Source organism: Colobus angolensis, unplaced genomic scaffold (assembly GCF_000951035.1).
Source record: "Colobus angolensis palliatus isolate OR3802 unplaced genomic scaffold, Cang.pa_1.0 Scaffold109, whole genome shotgun sequence".
Classification (NCBI taxonomy): Eukaryota; Metazoa; Chordata; class Mammalia; order Primates; family Cercopithecidae; genus Colobus; species Colobus angolensis.
In genome coordinates, this window is record NW_012111919.1 from 10,137,558 (window position 1) to 10,158,394 (window position 20,837).

The following is a 20,837-nucleotide window of genomic DNA, read 5'->3' on the forward strand; positions in this document are numbered from 1 at the left end:
TTTTCTGTATAGACAAGGTCTTACTATGTTGCCCAAGCTGGTCTTAAACTCCTGGCCTCAAGCAGTTCTCCTGCCTTGGCCTTCCAAAGTGCTAGGATTATCGGTGTGAGCCACCATGCCTAGCCTGCTGCTTTTCTTTTGATAAAACATTGATAAACTTTAACCTGTTGTCTTTGATTTTTAACTTAAGGATGGTCTTTGCCAACGTGTTGAATTTAAATTGGTCTTACTAAATAAAGCGCCTAGCGTAGATTTTATTTGTAGACAAACACATTATTTTCTTAGGGTGATAATTGGGAATTTTTTTTCAGTGACAGTATTTACCTTGTCTTTCTACTCCAAATGATTAGAAATTGAAATTTAAAAAAATACTATTTATATTAGCATCAAAAATATAAACTACCTACGGAAAAATCTGCCAGAAGATATTCAAGACCTGTATACTGAAAACTACTAAAATAGATGCTGAGAAGCTAAAGAAGACCTAAATAAATGCAGAGATACAGGGTGTTGCTAGATCAGAAGACTCAGTATTATTAAGAAGTAAGTTCTTCCCAAATTGATCTACAGACTGACTCGACTCAATTTTCATTAAAATGCCAGCAGACGTTTTTGTAGAAATTGGCAAGCTGATCCTAAAATTCATATAGAAATGCAAAGGGCCTAAACTAGCCAAAACAACTTTGAAAAGGAAGAATAAAATTGAAGGACTTATCAAATTGTACACTTTAAATATGTGTAGTTTATTATATTTCATTTATACTTAAAGCTGTAAAAATTACCACATATATAAAGAAGCATGGAAAGGTGACTGATAATTTTTTTTAAAGTAGAAAATAGAACCAGACCACCAAATGATAGTTACAAGAGAAAGCAGACTAATATTTTTAACCATGATTAATTTGTTAAAGAACATAGAGTTAGTCATAAACAAAATGGACAAAACAGATTCAACATTGAATTGGAATCCACAATTTCAATACAGAATTGGAAGCTACAAGAACATTCTAAAACTGAAAAGCGTAATATCTGAAATTAAGAACTCATTGGATGAATTTAACAGCCACTGGACACAACAGAAGACAAAATTAACAAATCAAGGCAGGTTAAAGGGAAATGTCTAAACTGAACAGCATAAAAACAGAAAACACTGAACAGAGTTTGAGATGTGAGGAGCACAACCAGCAAGTTTAACGTAATTGGAGTCCCTATAGGATAGAACAAAGAATGAGCAGAAAGAATATTTGAAGAGAGAATGTTTGAGAATTTTCAAAACTGAAATATATCTATCTAGATTCAGAAACCTCAGCAACCTATAAGTGAGGTAAATATAAAGAAAACCACACTTCAAATCTATATGATAGTCAAATAGCTGAAAACCAAAAACAGAGGTAACCTTACAAGTAGCAAGAGAAAAAATATGCGTTAGTTTCCAAAGAGCAACAGTAAAACCAAAGGCAGACTTTTTAATAGGAATTGTGGAAAGTCAGCGTTACCTGACAGACTTGAAAGTGCTAGCGGAATTGTTTTTAAAAACTGATATCTAGAATTCAATAACTAGCAAAACTACTTTTCAAAAATGAAGATGAAACGTCTTAGTTTTCAGACAAACAAAAGCTGAAATAATTATTCTTCAGTATGCTTGGCCCACAAGAAATACTAGAGAACATCTTCAGATGAAAGAAAAATGGATGGAAACATGGAATTGCAGAAGGAACAGAGAGGAATGCAAAAGGTAAATCTGTGGGTAAATACAAAACAGTTTCGGCTGTCTAAGTCAACAATAATAATATTGTTGAATAGACACTCAAGTCTTGAGGGGCTTAGAAGCTGTAAAAATCAAATGTATGACAATAGCACCAAAAGGGAATAGAAGTACATAGAGTTCTAAACTATTGTAAGGTTCTTGTACCTTTCAGGAAGTAATACCAATACTAATTTAAGATACACTAATACATCAGCGATACATATTGCAATCTCTAGAGTAACCACTGAATTTTAAAAGAATGTATAATTTTAAAGCTAACAGAGACCAAATAAAAGGAATGGAAAGCAAAAATACTCAATTAAATGAAGGCAAAAAGGGAAGAGAAATAAAGAACATACGAAACATATTGAAAGGAGATGCATGACTCAAATATAGATACATCAGTAATTACATTAAGTGTAAGTGCACTAAATTATTAAATTAAAAACAGGCTGAATAGAAAAAAACTAACTGTATGCTGTTTATCAAAATACACCTTAAATAGTAACATAAGGACAGAGAAGATCCTAAGTAAAATATGGTAAAAGATACACCATGAAAACATTAGCCAAAGGAAAGCTGGTTAAGCTATAATAGTAACAAAATAGACTTTATGCAAGAAATATTACTAGAAGCCAAAAGGGCCACTTTGTAGTTATAAAAGTTATTTTTAAAAAATTTAATTTGTATGTACTTAATAACATAGCTTCAAAATACATAAAAATTGGGAGAACTAAAAGGCAAAGTAAAAGAATTGACAGTTATAGTTGGAAATTTTAGTAAACTTTTCTCAGTAATGGATAGAACAATCAGATTAAAAGTCAGTAAGGCAATATAAGATTTAAATTACACAACCAAATTCACCTAATTGGTAGAACTATATAACATTGTGCCAAACTACCACAGATTGTATATTATTTTGAAGTGCATGTGGAACATTTACCAAAATAGACCATTTCCTGGCTATAATGCAAATCTCAACAAATTTCAAAGGATTGATGTCATACAGAATATGTTGTAAATTACAGTGGAATGAAATTAGAAATAACAGAAAGGTAACCTTAAAACTTAATGAATATTAGAAAATTAGGCAGCACATTTCTCTATAATCTGTAGGTCAAAAAAGAAATCAAATAGAAATTAGAAGATAAATTTGAATCAAACAACAATAAAAAGAAAACATCAAAACTTGTATGATACAGCCATAGGATTTCTCAGAAGGGAATTTACAGCTCTAAATATATACATTAGTAAAAATGGAAGGCTGAACATGAATGATCTAAGTTCTATCTCAGGATGCTAAAAGGAAAAAAAGTCCATTATAAATTCAAGTAGAGATGGATACAATGATAAAAGCAGAAATTGGATAGTAGAAAGCAAATGTACAATAGCAATGAAACAGAATAGACACCTGAGGAAGACCTTACCTACATGCATAAGTCATACATATATGTAATGACAAGACTCCACTGCAAGCCTGTGGAAGAGGGTGGTCTTCTCGTGAATGGTGTGAGATTCAGATTGTTGGATATCCTTTTGGTAAAATAAACAGTAAGGGGCCGGGCATGTAATCCCAGCACTTTGGGAGGCTGAGGCGGGTGGATCATCTGAGGTTGGGAGTTTGAGACCAGCCTGACCAACATAGAGAAGCCCCATCTCTACTAAAAATATAAAATTAGCTGGGCATGGTAGTGCATGCCTGTAATCCCAGCTACTCAGGAGGCTGAGGCAGGAGAATCGCTTAAACCCGGGAGGCAGAGGTTGCAGTGAACCGAGATCACACCATTACACTCCAGCCTGGGCAACAAGAGCAAGACTCTGTCTCAAAAACAAAAAAAAAAAATTAAAAATTAAAAAAAAAAATAGTAAGCAAAGTTTGACCCTCTAACTTTATGTACAAAAACTAATTTAGAGGTTGATCATAGACCTAAATTTAAAACAATAAAGCTTCTGGAGGAAGAGAATGTCTTCATGTTTTTTTGAGATTTTTTGAATGGGTGACACAAAAGGCAACCTACTGAAAAGAAAAGATGGATAATTTGGACTTTATTAAAATTAAGAACTTCTCTTCATAAAAAAAAAAAATTAAAAATTAAAAAAAAAAATAGTAAGCAAAGTTTGACCCTCTAACTTTATGTACAAAAACTAATTTAGAAGTTGATCATAGACCTAAATTTAAAACAATAAAGCTTCTGGAGGAAGAGAATGTCTTCATGTTTTTTTGAGATTTTTTGAATGGGTGACACAAAAGGCAACCTACTGAAAAGAAAAGATGGATAATTTGGACTTTATTAAAATTAAGAACTTCTCTTCATAAAAAAGTAACATTAAACAAGTGATAAAAGAAGCTACAGACTAGGATAAGATTTGTGATGTATACATGCAACAAAGGACTTATCTAGAATTTTAAAATAATAAGTAGTAAGAAAGAGACTGATGTCTCTTTAAAATGGTCAAAAGGCTTAAACAGAAACCACTTTTAAATATCTAAATGGTGAGTAAACACATGAAAAAGTGTCGTTAGTCATCAGAGAAATATTATTTATGCCACAGTAAGTTACTGTCACACCCTTATTATGATGATGAAAATGAACAAGACTGGCAATGCCGTGTGTTGGTGAGGATGTGAAATTGCAGCTCTCATATATTGCTTGTGGGAGTATAACTTGGTAAAACTAATTTGGAAACCTCTCTGTCAATGTCTGTTAAAGCAGTTCCATTCTTGGGCATAAACCCAAGAAAAAATTAGTGCTTATTTTCTCAAACAGATATGTTTGAAAGTGTTCAAAGAAGTTTTACTTATCATAGCCCAAAACTGAGCAACTCAGGGTCTACCTAGAGTCAAATGGATAAGTTGGGTATATTCAAACAGTGACATGCTGTTCAGTAATGAAAATAACAAACTGCTGTTACACACACCATAGATGATCTGACAATGGAGAGTGAAGCCAGTTACAAGGGTGTACATAGTGTATATAAATATGAAGTGTATATACAAAAGAGTATATGTAGCATCTACATATGAAGTTCAGAAACTGTTAAGATTGATTTTGGGTGATTACAATCAGAATAATAGTTACCTTTTCAGGGATGGTAGTATGATACAAATAGTTTGCTTAGATGCTGGGAATATTCTTGTGTCTTCAGCTCAGTAGTGGTTACCCAGGTGTGTGTATGTATTCATGTAAAAATTGAGTTCTACATTTTTGTGCTCTTTACTCTATAAAAACTATTACTGTAATAAAAAATGGAGAAAAAGGAAAGTGTTAGAAGTGCTTGAATAATTTATCTCCAGAGCTAACTATACAAAACAACTCAAGCTAGACTTTCTGATGTTGTCATCTCTGTTGTTCAAAAGAATATCAGATGAATCTTTATAACTTATGTGGCCTTCATTTTACTAATAAGGAAAGTGACACTGAAGTTCCATGATATGTTAGTAATAGATGAGAGGGTAAAAGCTAGATCCCCCAGATTTACCTAGGGCTTCATTTATTAAGTTGGTGCAAAGTACAGTTTTGGGGCAAGATTGCATCTTGGTGTTTAGTCCTTGCTTTTATGTGGGAATTTTTATTTGGTTGATTGTTGGTTTGGTTTGTTCAGGCTTAAGATAGATGTAAAATTTTAGAGTATGTTTAGAATTGGAATTTTTACCTTAGAATTTCATAATGTTAATATTAAAAAATAAATGAATGCTCACTTGAGAGCTGTATCATTTTTCAAATAGTGAATTAAAAAATATAGGAAGTTATATGTCTGCTATTGATATGAAACTAGTTGTTTCTCTTTTTTCACCTTGTATGCATATATGTATATCTGGAATTTTGTCAAAAAAATAGAATCCTTCCTAATGTTATTGTATATTATCTTCTCAGGAAATTGTGTGAACGATTTGCTGTTAATTTTATTAGTTGCTTTCTTACTGTTTTCATGAGCCCTTATTTAGTAAAGAATTTTTAAAAGATTTTATTTAGATTTTTAAAAAATTTTAAATTATTTAAATTTTAAAAGATTTTATTTAGAATTTATAAGAAATACAATACAAAAGAAATACATTTTATTTTTTTTGAGACAGGGTCTTGCTCTGTCGACCAGGCTGGAGTGCAATGGCTTGATCTTGGCTCACTGCAACCTGTGCCTCCCAGGCTCAAGCGATCCTCCCACCTCAGCCTCCCAAGTAGTTGGGACCACAGGACTATGCCACCACAGCCAGCTAATTTTTGTACTTTTTTTTTTTTTTTTTTTGTGGAGGTGAGGTTTCCCCATGTTTCCCAGGCTGGTCTTGAACTCCTAGGTTCAAGCAATCCTTTAAATCTTTTTTTTTTTTTTTTTTCTTGGAGACTTAGCTCTGTCCCCAGACTGGAGTGCAGTGGCAGGATCTCGGCTCACTGCAAGCTCCACCTCCCGGGTTCACGCCATTCTCCTGCCTCAGCCTCAGTAGAAACGGAGTTCCGCCATGTTAGCCAGGATGGTCTCGATCTCCTGACCTCGTGATCCACCCGCCTAGGCCTTCCAAAGTGCTGGGATTACAGGCGTGAGCGCCCGGCCCTTTAAATCTTTTAAAAGATGTATTTCAATGCATTTCTTCGGCCAGTGTAAGCTTTTTAAAGTTGGTTCTGTCCTTTTGACATTCAGTAATTACTTTTAATGCAGCTTAACCACTAGGTGTCACTATAATTCAAGTAACAAAAAATCTCAGCACTTTTAAATGTTTGAAGCTTACATTTCAGGGCCGGGTCTGGTGGCTTAAACCTGTAATCCCAGCACTTTGGGAGGCTGAGACGGGAGGATTGCTTGAACCTAGGAGTTTGAGACCAGCCTGGGAAACATGGGGAAACCTCATCTCCACCCAAAAAAAAAATACAAACAGTAGCTGGCCATGGTGGCATACTCCTGTGGTCCCAACTTCTTGGGAGCCTGAGGTGAGAGGATCGCTTGAGCCTGGGAGACAGAGGTTGCAGTGAGCCACGATCACACCATTTATTAACATTTTTAAAATTATTAAACCTTTGGAATTTTGGTGTGTTAGATTCAGTTATGGTGAAAAAAGTTTTCAGTTTTATTCTCTTGCAGTAGAGCAAGAAATACCATTATGTGTAACTGTTTTACTGTAAAATATTTTGAATGGAATGGATATTTTCAAATCACTAAGTCATTTTATTCTCATCTCCTTTTTACTGTATATCTATTATTTGTATTGTAAAAAATTTAATCTGGCCTTTCATTTACTTAGTTTTTTGTTCCTTGTCAACTCATTCTCTTCAAGGTTCAGCCTGGAGAAGGAAACAAAGCTGCCTTCAATGACATGAGAGCCTTGTCTGGAGGCGAACGTTCTTTCTCCACGGTGTGTTTTATTCTTTCCCTATGGTCCATCGCGGAATCTCCTTTCAGATGCCTGGATGAGTTTGATGTCTACATGGTATTGTTCAATTTTAAATTCTTTTTCATTTTTTTGTTTGTTTGAAACATGTATTTCTAAAGGAAGGAAATCTTTCTTTAGTTTTACCCCTAACAGGAAAGATCCTGCCCTGACTGTTTAGTCTGTGACCAGTAGTGGGGAAGAACTAAAGAACTGGAGTTCTCTCCTTTGCTTCCAGGCACACAGTACCCCTAGAGACCCGGGAGGGGTCCTCCTCGCCCAGCATGGATATCCGTGCCCTCCATCATATCGGCGTTTTCTCCCTCACCCTCTCTCCCAGCTTATTTTCATCAACCCATAAATATGTTCAGGCTTTTTGTTTTAATACAAAATTCTAACCAGTTTACCACCCTGGCTTTGACTCACCCTAGCCACTGTTTACTGTTCTATCATACCCTCACATTTCAGAACAGTGTATAGAACATAAGGGAGCAAGAACTTTTGAATTTCTGGTTTAAAAGCATAGGATTTGAGACCTACCTCTGACAGGCAAAATATCTCTACTTATTGGGTCTCAGTTTCTTCATTTACAAAACAATATTACTAATTCCTACCTCTCAGGATTAGACTGAGGCTCAAATGGTATCTTTCATACATTATACTTACTGTGGTTCAGGCATATAGTAAGTTCTCATAAATTAGCAATTATTTTCTTCTTCATATCTCATTGTTTCCTAAATCTACTGTAATCTGAATGTAGATGACACTACTCTAGCAAAACTTGTTTAGCAAAGGTTATAAATGAGCTTTAATCTTACCTTATTTTTTGAAGTATTTGACACCACAGACCTATCCTCCATACCTTAAAATGTGTCTTCTTACCAGCTGCCACCCTCTGTTTCCTGGTTTTCCTATTTTTCTATTCTTTGTTCTTAATCTGCCACGCTGCCTCCCCTAATTCTGGTGCCCTTAAATGTTTGACGTCTTTGTTTGCTTGTTACAGTGTTATTGATTTTCCTGAATTCCATATCCTACTTCCCCCTACACATATACACGTATCACAGTCCCCAAAACTACTACCTGCGTATGGACAGATACCTACCAATTCATGGCACCACATCCTGTACCCTCCTGTACTCTAGACCCAGATGCCCTACTACGTGTTAGACATCACCTGGTAAACAACCAGTATCTGAAATTCAGCAGGCCTGAGGTTGAATGTGCCTTCATCTCAAAGCCTCCTCTTTCTTTGCCTGAATTCCCTACCTTGATTAATGCAAACTATCATTTCCAACGCAGTCACCTACCTTTGACACCTGTGATTTATCTTCGATTCTTCCTTGTCCAAGTCTGACTTCTGTCCGCTTCTCCTTTAAAAACGCTCTTTGGTCTCTGCCCTCTTCTCCTTTCTCACTGACATTCTTCCTCTCATCCCCCTCTCTTCGCCTCATGCCTGTGGTGGTAGCCTCTTCTCCGGACTCCCAGGCTTTCATGTGGCTCCTTCTTCGGTCCATCCTCCACCATTTTGGCAGGTTTACATTTCTACAGTTGATCTGATTGTGGTCATTCATCTATGTAAAACCCTTTGGTGGTTATTATATATGGAATAAATGTTTAATTCTGTAGGGTAGCTTTCAGACCCTTCATGATACCGTATTTGCCTACTTTTTTCAGCTGTTCTAAGCTGTTTATAACTCTCCAAATATGGTGCCTCTGCCTAGTACACCCTTCTTAATCACATGTCACTCTGCCATATTTGCCTACTTTTTTCGACTGTTCTAAGCTGTTTGTAACTCTCCAAATATGGTGCCTCTACCTAGTACGCCCTCCTTAATCACATGTCACTGTACTCATCTTTCAGGCATTGTTCAAATGCCACTTTTATGAGACTTCTGTGACCGCCATACCCTATCAGGCAGGATGAGGAACTTCTCAGAGCTTCCTTTGCACCACCTTACATCAACTCATAACATATATTACTTTTATATTTTTATTTAAGATAAAAATATAACAATGCTTTATATTATTATATAGTATTTTATACTATTTTTTATTCTGTTGTAGTTGTCTATTTTTATATCTGAATCCCCCACCAGATTGTAACCAGTTTGAGGTTGTCAGCTATGTCTTAGATATTGATGTCTCCTAATGCCTAGTCTATAATAAACACTTAGTAAGTGTGTATTCATGAATCAGAATTTATACCTGTGAGTGCTGTATAATCCCCTCAGTGTCACTTTTTTCCTATGATACTATTGCTGAAAATGGGTTAGATATTCCTCCAAGAATTGTCTTCAGAGCTAATCACGAGTCATAGAAAATGATTATTCTTTCTACGCAGTGTTTTTGTCCAGAATGGTGCTGTGCAGTCCTATCACCCATCTTGTATGTCAGATTTAATTCTAAGCAGCGCCTTTCTCTTTCAGAAACTTAGAGCTTCTTAATCAGAATGGCACTTTGCCCTGATGAAATTATTCAGAAGAATGTACCCAAGTTCTGTGAGCTAATCCAAGGAAAACAATTTTTTTTTTTTTTGGTACTTTAGCAGTTTTGTTATAAAATAATAGGCCTTCACAGCATGTACGCCTGATGGAATTTTTATAATCAGAGCCATTGAGCAATATAGCCGGGATCTGAATCCCCTTTTGACTCCACAGCCCTTGTTCTAAATCACCGTGCTGTATTGCCACATACGGTTTTATTTTTTATTTATTTACTTATTTTTTTCAGAACGTAGTCTCGTTCCGTCGCCCAGGCTGGAGTGCAGTGGCGTGATCTCAGCTCATTGCGACCTCCACCTCCTGGGTTCAAGTGATCCTTGTGACTCAGCCACCTGAGTAGCTGGGATTACAGGTGCTCACCACCATGCCTGGCTAATTTTTGTATTTTTTGTAGAGACTGGGTTTTGCCATATTGGCCAGGCTGATCTCGAACTCCTGGCCTCAAGTGATCCACCCGCCTCAGTCTCCCAAAGTGCTGGGATTACAAGCATGAGCTGCTGTGCCTGGCACCACATATAGTTTTAAATTAAGACCTTTAAAATATACGTGTTCATGTATCAATGATTTCAACTTTTAGGAATTTTCAAGGTGGTTGAGGAACACTTTGATTTTCTTTTACTGTTTATAACAGTAGCCACAGGTCTAGATCATTTAATCCCAAAACCTATTATAACTAAGCATTATTCTTTTTCTCTACCCTGATGTACTGTTTAACTTATTTAAAGATACAATCAAGAAATTGGTCTGTAAGTTCAAATTGGTTTACATTGTACAAATGGTAGAGGTAATGGGGAGAGGCAGACTTTTTACTTAACCTTTATCATTGAGGGAAAATTTGAGAGACTTAATGAATTTGAGACTAGCCACTTTTGTTACCATTACCCTGAGTCATTAATCATTACTGTACAAATTAGATTTATTCTCGAACATTTATTTGTGTCAGAACATTTTCTGATTATTTCAATTGCTACACGTATTTGAGGGAGGGGGGCCATGCATACAAATATTTTGACTATAGAAATTACCTGAAAGACATATTTATTCAGTTATTGTCCCTTGAGAGTTTCTCTTTTTTCCCTTAGAGATGGGGTTTCACTCTGTCATTCAGGCTAGAGTGCAATGGTGTGATCATAGCTTACTATACCCTTGAGTTCCTGGGCTCAAGTGATCCTCCTGCCTCAGCCTCCCAAGTAGCTAGGATGACAGACATGCACCACCATGCCCAACTTTTTTTTTTTTTGAGGGTAGAGACAGGGTCTCACTATGTTTTCCTAGGCTGGTCTCGAACTCCTGACCTCAGTTGATCCTCTCGCCTCCACCTCTCAAAGCATTGGGAGTACAAGCATGAGCCACTGCAGCCAGCCAATTTTCTCCTAATGGTTTCTGGTATTTCTTTTCCGGTATAACAGATTTATTGGACATCACAGATAATGTAATGACTGATCGCTGGATGAAAATCTAGGAGCTTGTATCAGCCCACAGAATGCTGCTTTTACAGAAATGTGACTTACACAGTAGCAATCCTAACTTTTGCCTTTGTTTTTCAGGATATGGTTAATAGGAGAATTGCCATGGACTTGATACTGAAGATGGCAGATTCCCAGCGTTTTAGACAGTTTATCTTACTTACACCTCAAAGCATGAGGTAACTTTTTAAAACTTTCTAGTTACATATCAAGTATACAAAAGGGGGAAAGAAATCTTTTACAATTTTAATTTTTAAAATACAAATACATACAAGACCAATGAAAATAAAAATTAACTCCCCTACTAGTTCGGGAAATTTGGAATGTTTTTCTCTTTTCGAGATACTTAAATTTTACTTGTATTACTTCCCTTTCATAACTGAAGCAAATTGTTACTATTCTGAGTCTGCTTCTTTGTAGTTATCATGACAAACTAAAGTAATATAATTTTAGTAATTCTGTTTGGACTAAAATGATTTATGATTTCCCTAATCTTGCCTCTTTTCTCTTAGTGACTTACAGATGTCAATCTTTCTAAACAAAGAGTTCTACTCTGCTGTCAGTCAGTCTTTATTGGGTGCCTACAATGTGTCAGACACTGTGTCACTTAGAGTTGATATTCTGTCTCTAAAGTGGCCATGTGATTATATGGGGCTCTAAATTTGTGGTTGGGAATGTTCAGGTAACTCCTTCCTTGCTGGACAACAACAGAAATTTAAAATAGTTGATATATAAATTTCTTTCATTTTCTTTTCCTCCAAACTGAAAATCCATGGAATCTAGCAGGAAGTTAATTTTTAAAATTGAAAACAAATTATTTCCTTATTGCAAATGATGTTTCTCCTAGAACTCTAGATATTAGACATATCCCAGATAATAGCCAAATATTTAGGTTTATATTTTCATGAGGTAATATTAGAATTTTTTTTAATTGGTAAAAGGTTTCTTGGAAATTTGAGTAATTGATTTTGCTTCTTCCAGTTCACTTCCATCAAGTAAACTGATAAGAATTCTCCGAATGTCTGATCCTGAAAGAGGACAAACTACATTGCCTTTCAGACCTGTGACTCAAGAAGAGGAAGATGACTAAAGCTGATTTGTAACGTAACATGCCTTGTCCTGATGTTGAAGGATTTGTGAAGGGAAAAAAATTCTGGACTCTTTGATGTAATAAAATGAGACTGGAGACATTCTGAAATGAAAGAAACTCCTTTATATATCCAACCACAATCAAATGTATAAATAAGCCTAGAAAACCAACTACAACCAGCAATTTAAGATTACTATTACTTTAAGAAAATCAGTTTCATTGTATTGGTTTTAAATCTTTTTAATTTTTTTATACCATCTATTTTTATAGATTCTTTTTCAGAAATAAAATTTTGTACATATATACATGTACATATCTGTTTAGTTTGGGTTCATTTCTATAGCATTTTGTAAGAAAATAAAAGTTTGAGCACCTGATTATATTTAGTTTTGCTTTTCCAGATATTACATTCTATAGTTACCAAAAATGGATGAAGGGAGGGATTTCTCATTGCAGAGGGTGGGGTGCAAGGGCAGTAAGACGCTTGTACGGAGCACTGAAGCTTTGCCAACTTCTACACGTGCCTTTTTCTGAGTCCTTTGTCCACCCTACCAAGAGCTTGTAACCAGTATAAGAACTGGATAACAGTTTTTCACTCTGACCTCCAGCATGCTTGCCTGGTTTAAAAGCCCTCAGTTTGTGGTCCAGGGACTCTTCAGGCTTGTCCTTAGCTGAGAGGACACAGGCTAGAGGGACTGTGCAGACCAGGCTGGGAGAAGGGCTGGAAAAACTGGGAGTGGAGGGTGGATCCTCATGGAGCAGGAGAGTAGCTGGTGGCTCCAGGAGCCTGAGGCCATGCAGTTGATGGTGAGCTGACATCAATTCTAAGACTCATCCTAATTTAGGGGTGTTAAAAAGTGTGCTGCTTAGAATGATCAAATATAGTTATTGTAAAAAATTATATTTATGAACTTTTTATTTTAGAAAACACGAATTTTATTGCTCCCCGTATTCTTTGTTTGATACTAGGATTCATGCTAAACTTTTTAAGAACATACTGGATATCAAGAAGCATTCCTTACATTAGTAGCAATAAATATTAGAATAAACGTTTATGAAATTGAACTATTTTCAGAAAAAGGGCAGTATATTAAGAGCAGGGATTGTTCTCTAGTTATTGAGGAAAATTAGATTTCATTTGTGTTTTTGGTGGAAGAAGTTTAAGACACTTTAGTTCTTAAATTGAGGTTTGTTGCCAAATGAGAAGTTCACAAACTTGGGCTTTCTAATCTGAGAATTTCCAGGAAGAGGAAAGTGTGTGCTGAATATTTTAAACATTTCTCACTGATCATACAAAGTCTGATTTTTAAATTTACATTTATAATGCCTTTGTATTAAAACTATTTTTAACATGTGCTTTTCCAAATTAAAAATGAAGTAGAGTATACCAAATGCATAAACTTCCATTAGCTAAGGAACTAATGTCTGAATTTTGTTATAGTTTTGAATGTTGTGCTCTTTAATACAGAACGGGAAACATAATCCTCAGGTATCCCAGCATCTCTTGTTGAATTGAAGAGCTTTGGCCTCACAAAGTTTTGGTTTCAACTATCATAAGTGAAAATATCTTCCTTTAATGTTCTAAGTAGTGATAATATTATTAGAATGAAAGAATAAAAATAAATTGTTTTTTTAAAACATGTGTAACTTCTAAAAATAAAACAATTTATATGTATTAAGGTCATGCTTTTGTGAATTGGGGAAAGTAATTGAATAAATTGATCCTCTATGAATCGTGACCTAAATACATCATCCAAGTGACTCTTCAACCCCTAGTTTGTCATCAGTGCAGCTATCACTGAAGGAAGTTCCAGAAAACAAGAAAGCCTTGCTTGGATCTTAAATCTTACCTTCTCAAATCTTTGGGAGTAGAAATTATTAAAATCATTCTTAAAGTGACAAATGTGATGAGTTTTCATAAACCAAAGTGTAAATAATACAGTTACTCAAATTAGTAATCAACACTAAAGATTTAGTAATTGCCTTCTTAAATATTTTCCAAGTTTTCATGTCTCATTTCTTCCATTTCCTAGTGCTTTTTTTTTTTTTTGCAGGAGCTGGGGGGCATGTCTTCCTCATGTCTGGGCTGTTTATGAGACCAAAATGATTAAATTCTGTATAGAAAGCTGTTGGCTGGTAGTCATGAATTGGATTAGAAATGTTGGCGACTGATGAAAACCAAGTGATCTAGAATATCTGATTAAAAGTTCTCCTGAGTACAAACTAGATGCGGGGCGTAGGGGACAAAGTTTATAAACTTTGTCCTGGGGCAATACTTTTTTGGTTACATTTATGACTTAGCTATGCATCTACATATATGCCTTCTACTTTAAACAATTCGGATTTTCAGGAGAACTTGGTTTGAAATTTGCAGTCCTAAAAGTGTAGTTACCAATGTTTCATGGCTTGAACTAAATGCCCATGGACTTGAAGATATATCAAAATATTTATAGGAACAGGTTTTGTTATTTAAGGGTTGGCAAAGTAATAATGCGGATATAAATAAGCTGTTTCTTTGAATCAGCAAATGAAATTTTCTAAAGCATATATAAGATTGATAGTTAGCATATTAATTTTAGCATTGGCATCTGGATAGAATCCATGGAAACAGAAGTGGCCTGAGTGTACTCACTAATTATAGCAAGCTTAACAGGACTTTTTCTGCCTAATTTTTCTCCAGTTTGAAAATGCAGAGATTAATTCATTAAAAAATGATTAAGTTCCTGCCATGAGCTAGGGACTGTTTTAATTACTGGGAAGACTGTAGTACTTCAAATACTACACACAGTACTTAAAATACTACTAAATCTGTCCTCACGGAGTTTGAAATCTAGTTAGACATAAGCAATACCGTACATAATCTCAATGACTGCTAATTCTTTTGAATAATAATAAAGCAGTGTAAGGATTTGAGAGGGCAGAGAGGACTGGTATTTTTTGGTTTTTTTGTTTGTTTGTTTGTTTGAGACGGAGTCTTGCTTTGTCATTCAGGCTGGAGTGCAGTGGTGTGATCTTGGCTCACTGCAGCCTCTGCCTCCTGGGTTCCAGTGATTCTTCTGCCTCAGCCTCCTGGGTAGCTGGGATTACAGGCACACATGACCACACCCAGCTAATTTTTGTATTTTTAGTAGATATGGAGTTTCACCAGGCTGGTCTTGAACTCCTGACCTCAGGTGATCTGCCCGCCTTGGCCTCCCAAAGTGCTGGGATTACAGGCATGAGCCACTGCTCCCGGCCGGTATTTTGAATGGAATGTCAAGGCTACAGAAGGCAATATTTGAGCAGAGGCCTGAAACAAGTGATAGAACAAGCCATGAGGAGGGAAATGTGCAAGGCAAAAGTTCCAGGCAGAAGGAATGAGTGCATGGGGCTTAGAGATAAGAATGAACTTCATGTCTAGGAATTGTAAGGCCAGTGTTGATAGAGCTTAGTGAGGAAGGAGGATTGGTAGGAGGTGAACTTCAGAGGTAGGCAGACAGAGATCATTTGAGGCCCTAAAATTATGGTAAGCAACAGACGTGGTGTATGCATTTTAAAAGAATCCTTGCTGTGTGAATATATTAAGGTGGAGCAAACATTGAAAGAGTATGAGCAATTTGGAGACTTGCAGTGGTTCAGGTAAGGTTGGGCATGGTGACTTGGACTAAGATGGTGGAGACAGAAACATTCAGATTTGAAATAGGCAGAAGACTTGCCTATGAGAATACTGGAGTTGTGAGAGAGAAATCAAAGATGATTTTCTTCAGGCCTGAGGCCTAAATAGCTGGATAAACAATGATTCATTCACAGAGGTAGGAACAATGCAGAAGTGGAGGGAGTAATGGCTGCCCTGTGGAGAGATGAAATCTCTGGGCTGAGTATGCAACCTTGAGATAATCCTTTAGATACTAACCAGCTAGTTAATCACGTACTTGATGGGTAACTTGACATTGGTAAATGTAAGAACTTGGAAAATAATAATATGACTTAGGATACTGAAGACCTGCAAAATGCTGGGAAAAAATTCAAATTGCATGCCCAAACTATGTCGAATACTTAATTGTTTTAGCAAAAGAAGCTCAGAAAACAGTGTGATATTTTACTTAGAAGCTCTGATTGACCATTTCTTGCTAGACCCCTGTATATCCTTTGCCGTGAGGCTCTCTGAAGACGTCTGTTTAAGCTTGTGCTTTACTTCTTGATGTGATTTCCAACTGTGTGGAAGAAATAAGTGTCTGGCCTCTAAGAAAATAGTTTATATTCATCCAGAGACTGTAACACTGAATGAATGAATTACAGGAAAAATGAAGCCTTAAAGCAGTTTGATTTCCTTTTTAAAATAGTTTAGAGTTATTTACAGAATGAGAGGAAATATGGAAACTTAGGACTTAAAAATGCAGAAAGAGTTGAGACTAGATGTATAGAAAATCAGACACTTGGGGGGTTGGCCAGGAGTGGTGGCTCAGGCCTGTAATCTCAGCACTTTGGGAGGCTGAGGCGGGCAGATCACTTGAAGTCAGGAGTTTGAGACCAGCCTTGCCAACATGTGAAACCCTGTTTCTACTAAAAATACAAAAATTAGCCAGGTGTGGTGGTATATGCCTGTAATCTCAGCTACTCGGGAGGCTGAGATGGGAGAATCTCTTGAACCAGGAGGTGGAGGCTGTAGTGAGCTGAGATTGTGCCACTGCACTCCAGCCTGGGTGACAGAGCAAGACTCTGAAAAAAATAATAAAAAGATGCTTGGGGGCCTTTTCCCTTCAGACCAGCAGCAGGGCTTAAACAGCTAATTAACATGGTAATTAAAATGGCAGTTGAGTGTAAGCTAGAACCAGTAGAACCCAGGCACACTTGATTAAAGGAAGCCCGTAGTTAGTCCTTTCTGAAGGAACCCCAGTAGCTGGTTAGGATATCAAGGTTAGCGAGGATTCAGGTTGCTGAGATACAATGTGTGTTTAAATGGAACTTTCTTACAACCAACAGAATGCAGTAAAAATGATACTTTGTAATTCCCAAGGCTGGGCCAGAAAGGCAATGAAAAGTAATGGAAGTCCGGCCTTGAGCTCTGGAATAACCCATGCTGGAGCCCTGTGCTGGCATGGAGGCAGTCTGACTTCCCTGAGGCTGCCACAGTGAGAAAGCCTAAGCGAGCCCTGTGAAGAGCGCCTGAGGCTGCAGGGACAGATGCCCTGCCAGCCCTCGCTTGCTCCAGACCCTCTGTTTCACCATCTCCCTAAAGCTACATGACAGATCCCAAGCCAGGCTGCCCAAGTGAATTGTTTGAGAATTCATGGCCCACAAAAACTCAGAGATAAGTAATCGTTTTCGGTCACTAAACTTTGTGGTGATTTGTTATACAGTGATAGTAACTGGTATCTGGAAGCATAAGTACTAAAATAAAAATAAGCTACGTGGCACTGGGTGCAAGGCCTCGAGGAGAGCGTTCATGAACAGCCCCTGAAGGGCCTTGCAGAAGCTGTTACCAGAAACCTGAAGTCTCAAGGATGTTTTTGGGGAGAGCTGAAGGCATTGAGAGTGGGAGAAAAGGTGTTTGGCAACACTGATGCCATGGTAACATGGAAAATAGGAGATGTACCCAATAAGTAAGGTGATCTAGCCAAGCAGATGTCTAGACAGTATGAAAAGGACCCCTTGGCTGCTCTTTGCTGCCTGTGACACAAGGTGAGAAGAGAGATGAATGAAGAAAAGCAACTACGTATAAAGGAGGTGAGACTGTTTCTCATTTGCAGACTGTCTTCAAGGTGAAAACTGCTTTTCAAATATGAAATGGCTTCAGTGCAAAAGTCAAATCCAGGATGGGACTGTAAGGTCCTCTATGAGGACCTCAGAAAGATCTAAGGCAGTGTTTTTAGACCTTTTCAGACAAGCAGCAGTCTGCCTTCTAAAGATGGGCCTTTTGGGTTCCCTCCATTAAACAGTAGGGCTTCTCGGATTATTAGGGGTGTTCTACAGCAGTCTCCCAGTGAGCCTCTGCTAATGGAGTGGGTTTCATAAACTGACACTTGAGAAACCCATAAGGTTTTTAAAATAAGGTCAACTTAGACTGAAAGACAGAGACAGTACAAAATGAGGAGTCTTTCTACTCCTGAAATTGTATAGGCAGGCAGTAGATTGAGAAAACTACTCAGCTGTAAACACATTTTTTTTTTTTTAAATGAAAAAGGAAGGATGGCCCAGAGAGTAGAAACAAGCACAGAAAGCAGAGCCAAGAATCATGGAGAGAAACCCCCAGAGAATAGGACCAAACCCTAGTCAAGGACCTTCCAGGGTGTACCTGGCTGGATTTCAGAATTGCCATAGACCAGAGATTGCCGTGCGCTTTCGCTTCCCCGCTTTTTGGATAGTGTGTCTGTTGCAGTTATTCCAAGCCTGTACCACCATTGCCTAGTGCGTGTGGAAGGGAAGAGAGGAGATAATTCTCCCTCGATTTCCCAAGCCTTTGGATCACGAAGAATGCAACTCAGTGTGCTATCATTGAAGAACCACATCTGAGGAGCTTTATATGATGAGATCTTGGGCCTCAAGCCTGACCCTGAAGTCATAATGGTATGAGACTTTTGTGATTTCTTGAGAGGGGATGAACAATCTTGCATGGGAAAGGATGTGAACTGTGGCCACAAGGTAGACTGTAGCCGACTGTTTTCCAAAGATGATGGCAACAGTATCTTTTATGCCACATATTCTTCTGGAAACTTGCCTCACCCCATCAAGAGATGGAGTCTGATTCCCTTGAATGTGGATGGGCTAGTGGCTTTCTTGTTACCAGTAGAATACTGTGGAAATGATACTTCATGACTTCAGAGGCTAGATCAGAAAAGATAAAACCTCCAACTTTGCATGAATACTTGTGCTGGAGACCACAGCCCCTGTGTAAGTAGCACCACTCCCCCGAGACTGCAGGCGCAGAACTCCCCAGTCAGCCCCCAGCTGCTCCAGGCCTATTTCAGCTCCAGCTGCCACCTGACTGCAACTGCATGAGAGACCACGAGGTGGAATCATCCATTTGAGCCCTTTTCAATCTTCTGGCCCACAGAAGCCAGGAAAAATAATAAAATGATTGTCTTCGTTTTAAGCCACTAGGTTTGGGGGTCAGGTTGTTATGGAGCAATAATAACTGAACCCACTCCCATCACCACCCAATCCTATAGAAACCATTATAATGTGATATTTCCTTTTATTTTATGTGACCTTAGAGTTCTTTTGTGAGAATGCATCTTTCATTTATGTATGAATATAACACTGGGAAATATATTTTGCTGTTTTCCCCCATTCAGGATTTTTTAAATGTCCATGTCACCGTGTCCATCGGTCTGTTGTTTCCAGCTGCTGTGTAGCGTGCCATAGGGTGTATCCACCGCATTTTCCTTACCTGTTTCTCTAGTGACAAACCGCTACATTGCCTCCAATACCCATCTCGCAACCATCCTGGGACAAGTCCCCTTATAGCCCTCAGTGGGAGTTTCTTGGGATAATACACCTGGAGTGGGAATGCTGGGACAGAGGGAATGGTATACTTCTAGCTACACGCTGCTGGCCATCTCTCCAGCATCACTGCACCAGTCCACACTCTCACAGCATCAGGGACTTAGGCAAATAACAAGATGCTTGCTTGCTGGCCCAGCTTCTACATTTTATTTATAAAAAGAACCAGTGAGTCTGCTGGAGGGTTTGTTGTCCATAAGTGCCCCAGATACAGTTCACTTCCTTTCATGAAGGTCTTACTTCAGATGTCACCTCACCAGCCTGTGGGGAAGGGCCACCAAAGTATCCCGTCTGTCTCCTCCCTGTTATCCTGCCCTGCCCTTCTTCGTAGGTGTTATAATTTGGCATTTGTCTGTCTGTGTGTATTTAGTGTGTCTCCCTCACCACACAAGCATGATGTTAGGTGCACAGTAGGTGACCAATGAAGATTTGTTATGAATGAATTACTCAGGGCCTGGTTTAACCTGGTGCCATTCTGAAGCACTCCACAGCTCCTCACCTACCCGTCCTCACTTAGTGAGGAAGGAGTCTTGAGATGTACTGCGCCTCCCTGATCTCTCCCTGCCTACAGTTTGGGCTCACCACGCACAAGGGTGAAGGGTATTAGGACATTCTATTCACATGTAGGACTATCTTCTCAGGGCAGAATTTTGGTTCTATCAGTGTTTCAGGTACCATTGGTGTCCTAAGTGTTTGTAATGAGGTCACCATTTCTTGTTAAATGAATGAATAGAATCATTAGGCCCTAGTTTAGTGTTATTTAATGATCCTAAGACAAATAAAGAAGTAAAAAAATGCATTCAATAAAAAGTACTTGAATAAATAATATAGCACTAAACTGTCTGTTACTAAAGCCACTAGCTGTGTGTGGCGAATTACATTTAATTACAGTATAAAATTCAGTTCCTCAGTCACGCTAGCCATACTTGAAGTGCTCAGTAGCCATACGTGCAGTTATAGCCAGTGTGCTGTGCAGATGTAGACTTTCCCATCATCAGAGAAAGTACTATTGGGCAGTGCTGTGTAAAAAACTCAGCCCTCTAGGGGGGCATGTTCTGAAAATGCAAACCTGCTTTTAGAGGTTTTGATGGAATCTCTTCTGCCTCCTTCAAGATCAAAAGAATCAGAGTTCTGTTATTAAAAATAACTACTTCTGGTTTTTTTTGCCTACTTTAGATTTGGGAAGACAGAC

General features: G+C 37.7%; 1 protein-coding gene across 1 annotated transcript in view; it reads left to right on the plus strand.

Moving 5' to 3' along the window:
- SMC6 (structural maintenance of chromosomes 6) overlaps positions 1-13,838 on the plus strand; it is an 87,413-nt gene extending 73,575 nt beyond the window's left edge. Inside the window, exons 26-28 of the mRNA XM_011951319.1 lie at positions 7,014-7,166; positions 11,155-11,252; positions 12,055-13,838. Of these exons, the coding sequence (XP_011806709.1) occupies positions 7,014-7,166; positions 11,155-11,252; positions 12,055-12,163 (360 nt within the window). The 3' untranslated portion in view covers positions 12,164-13,838. The remainder of the gene's footprint in view (positions 1-7,013; positions 7,167-11,154; positions 11,253-12,054) is intronic.
- Positions 13,839-20,837: the final 6,999 nt, after the last annotated feature.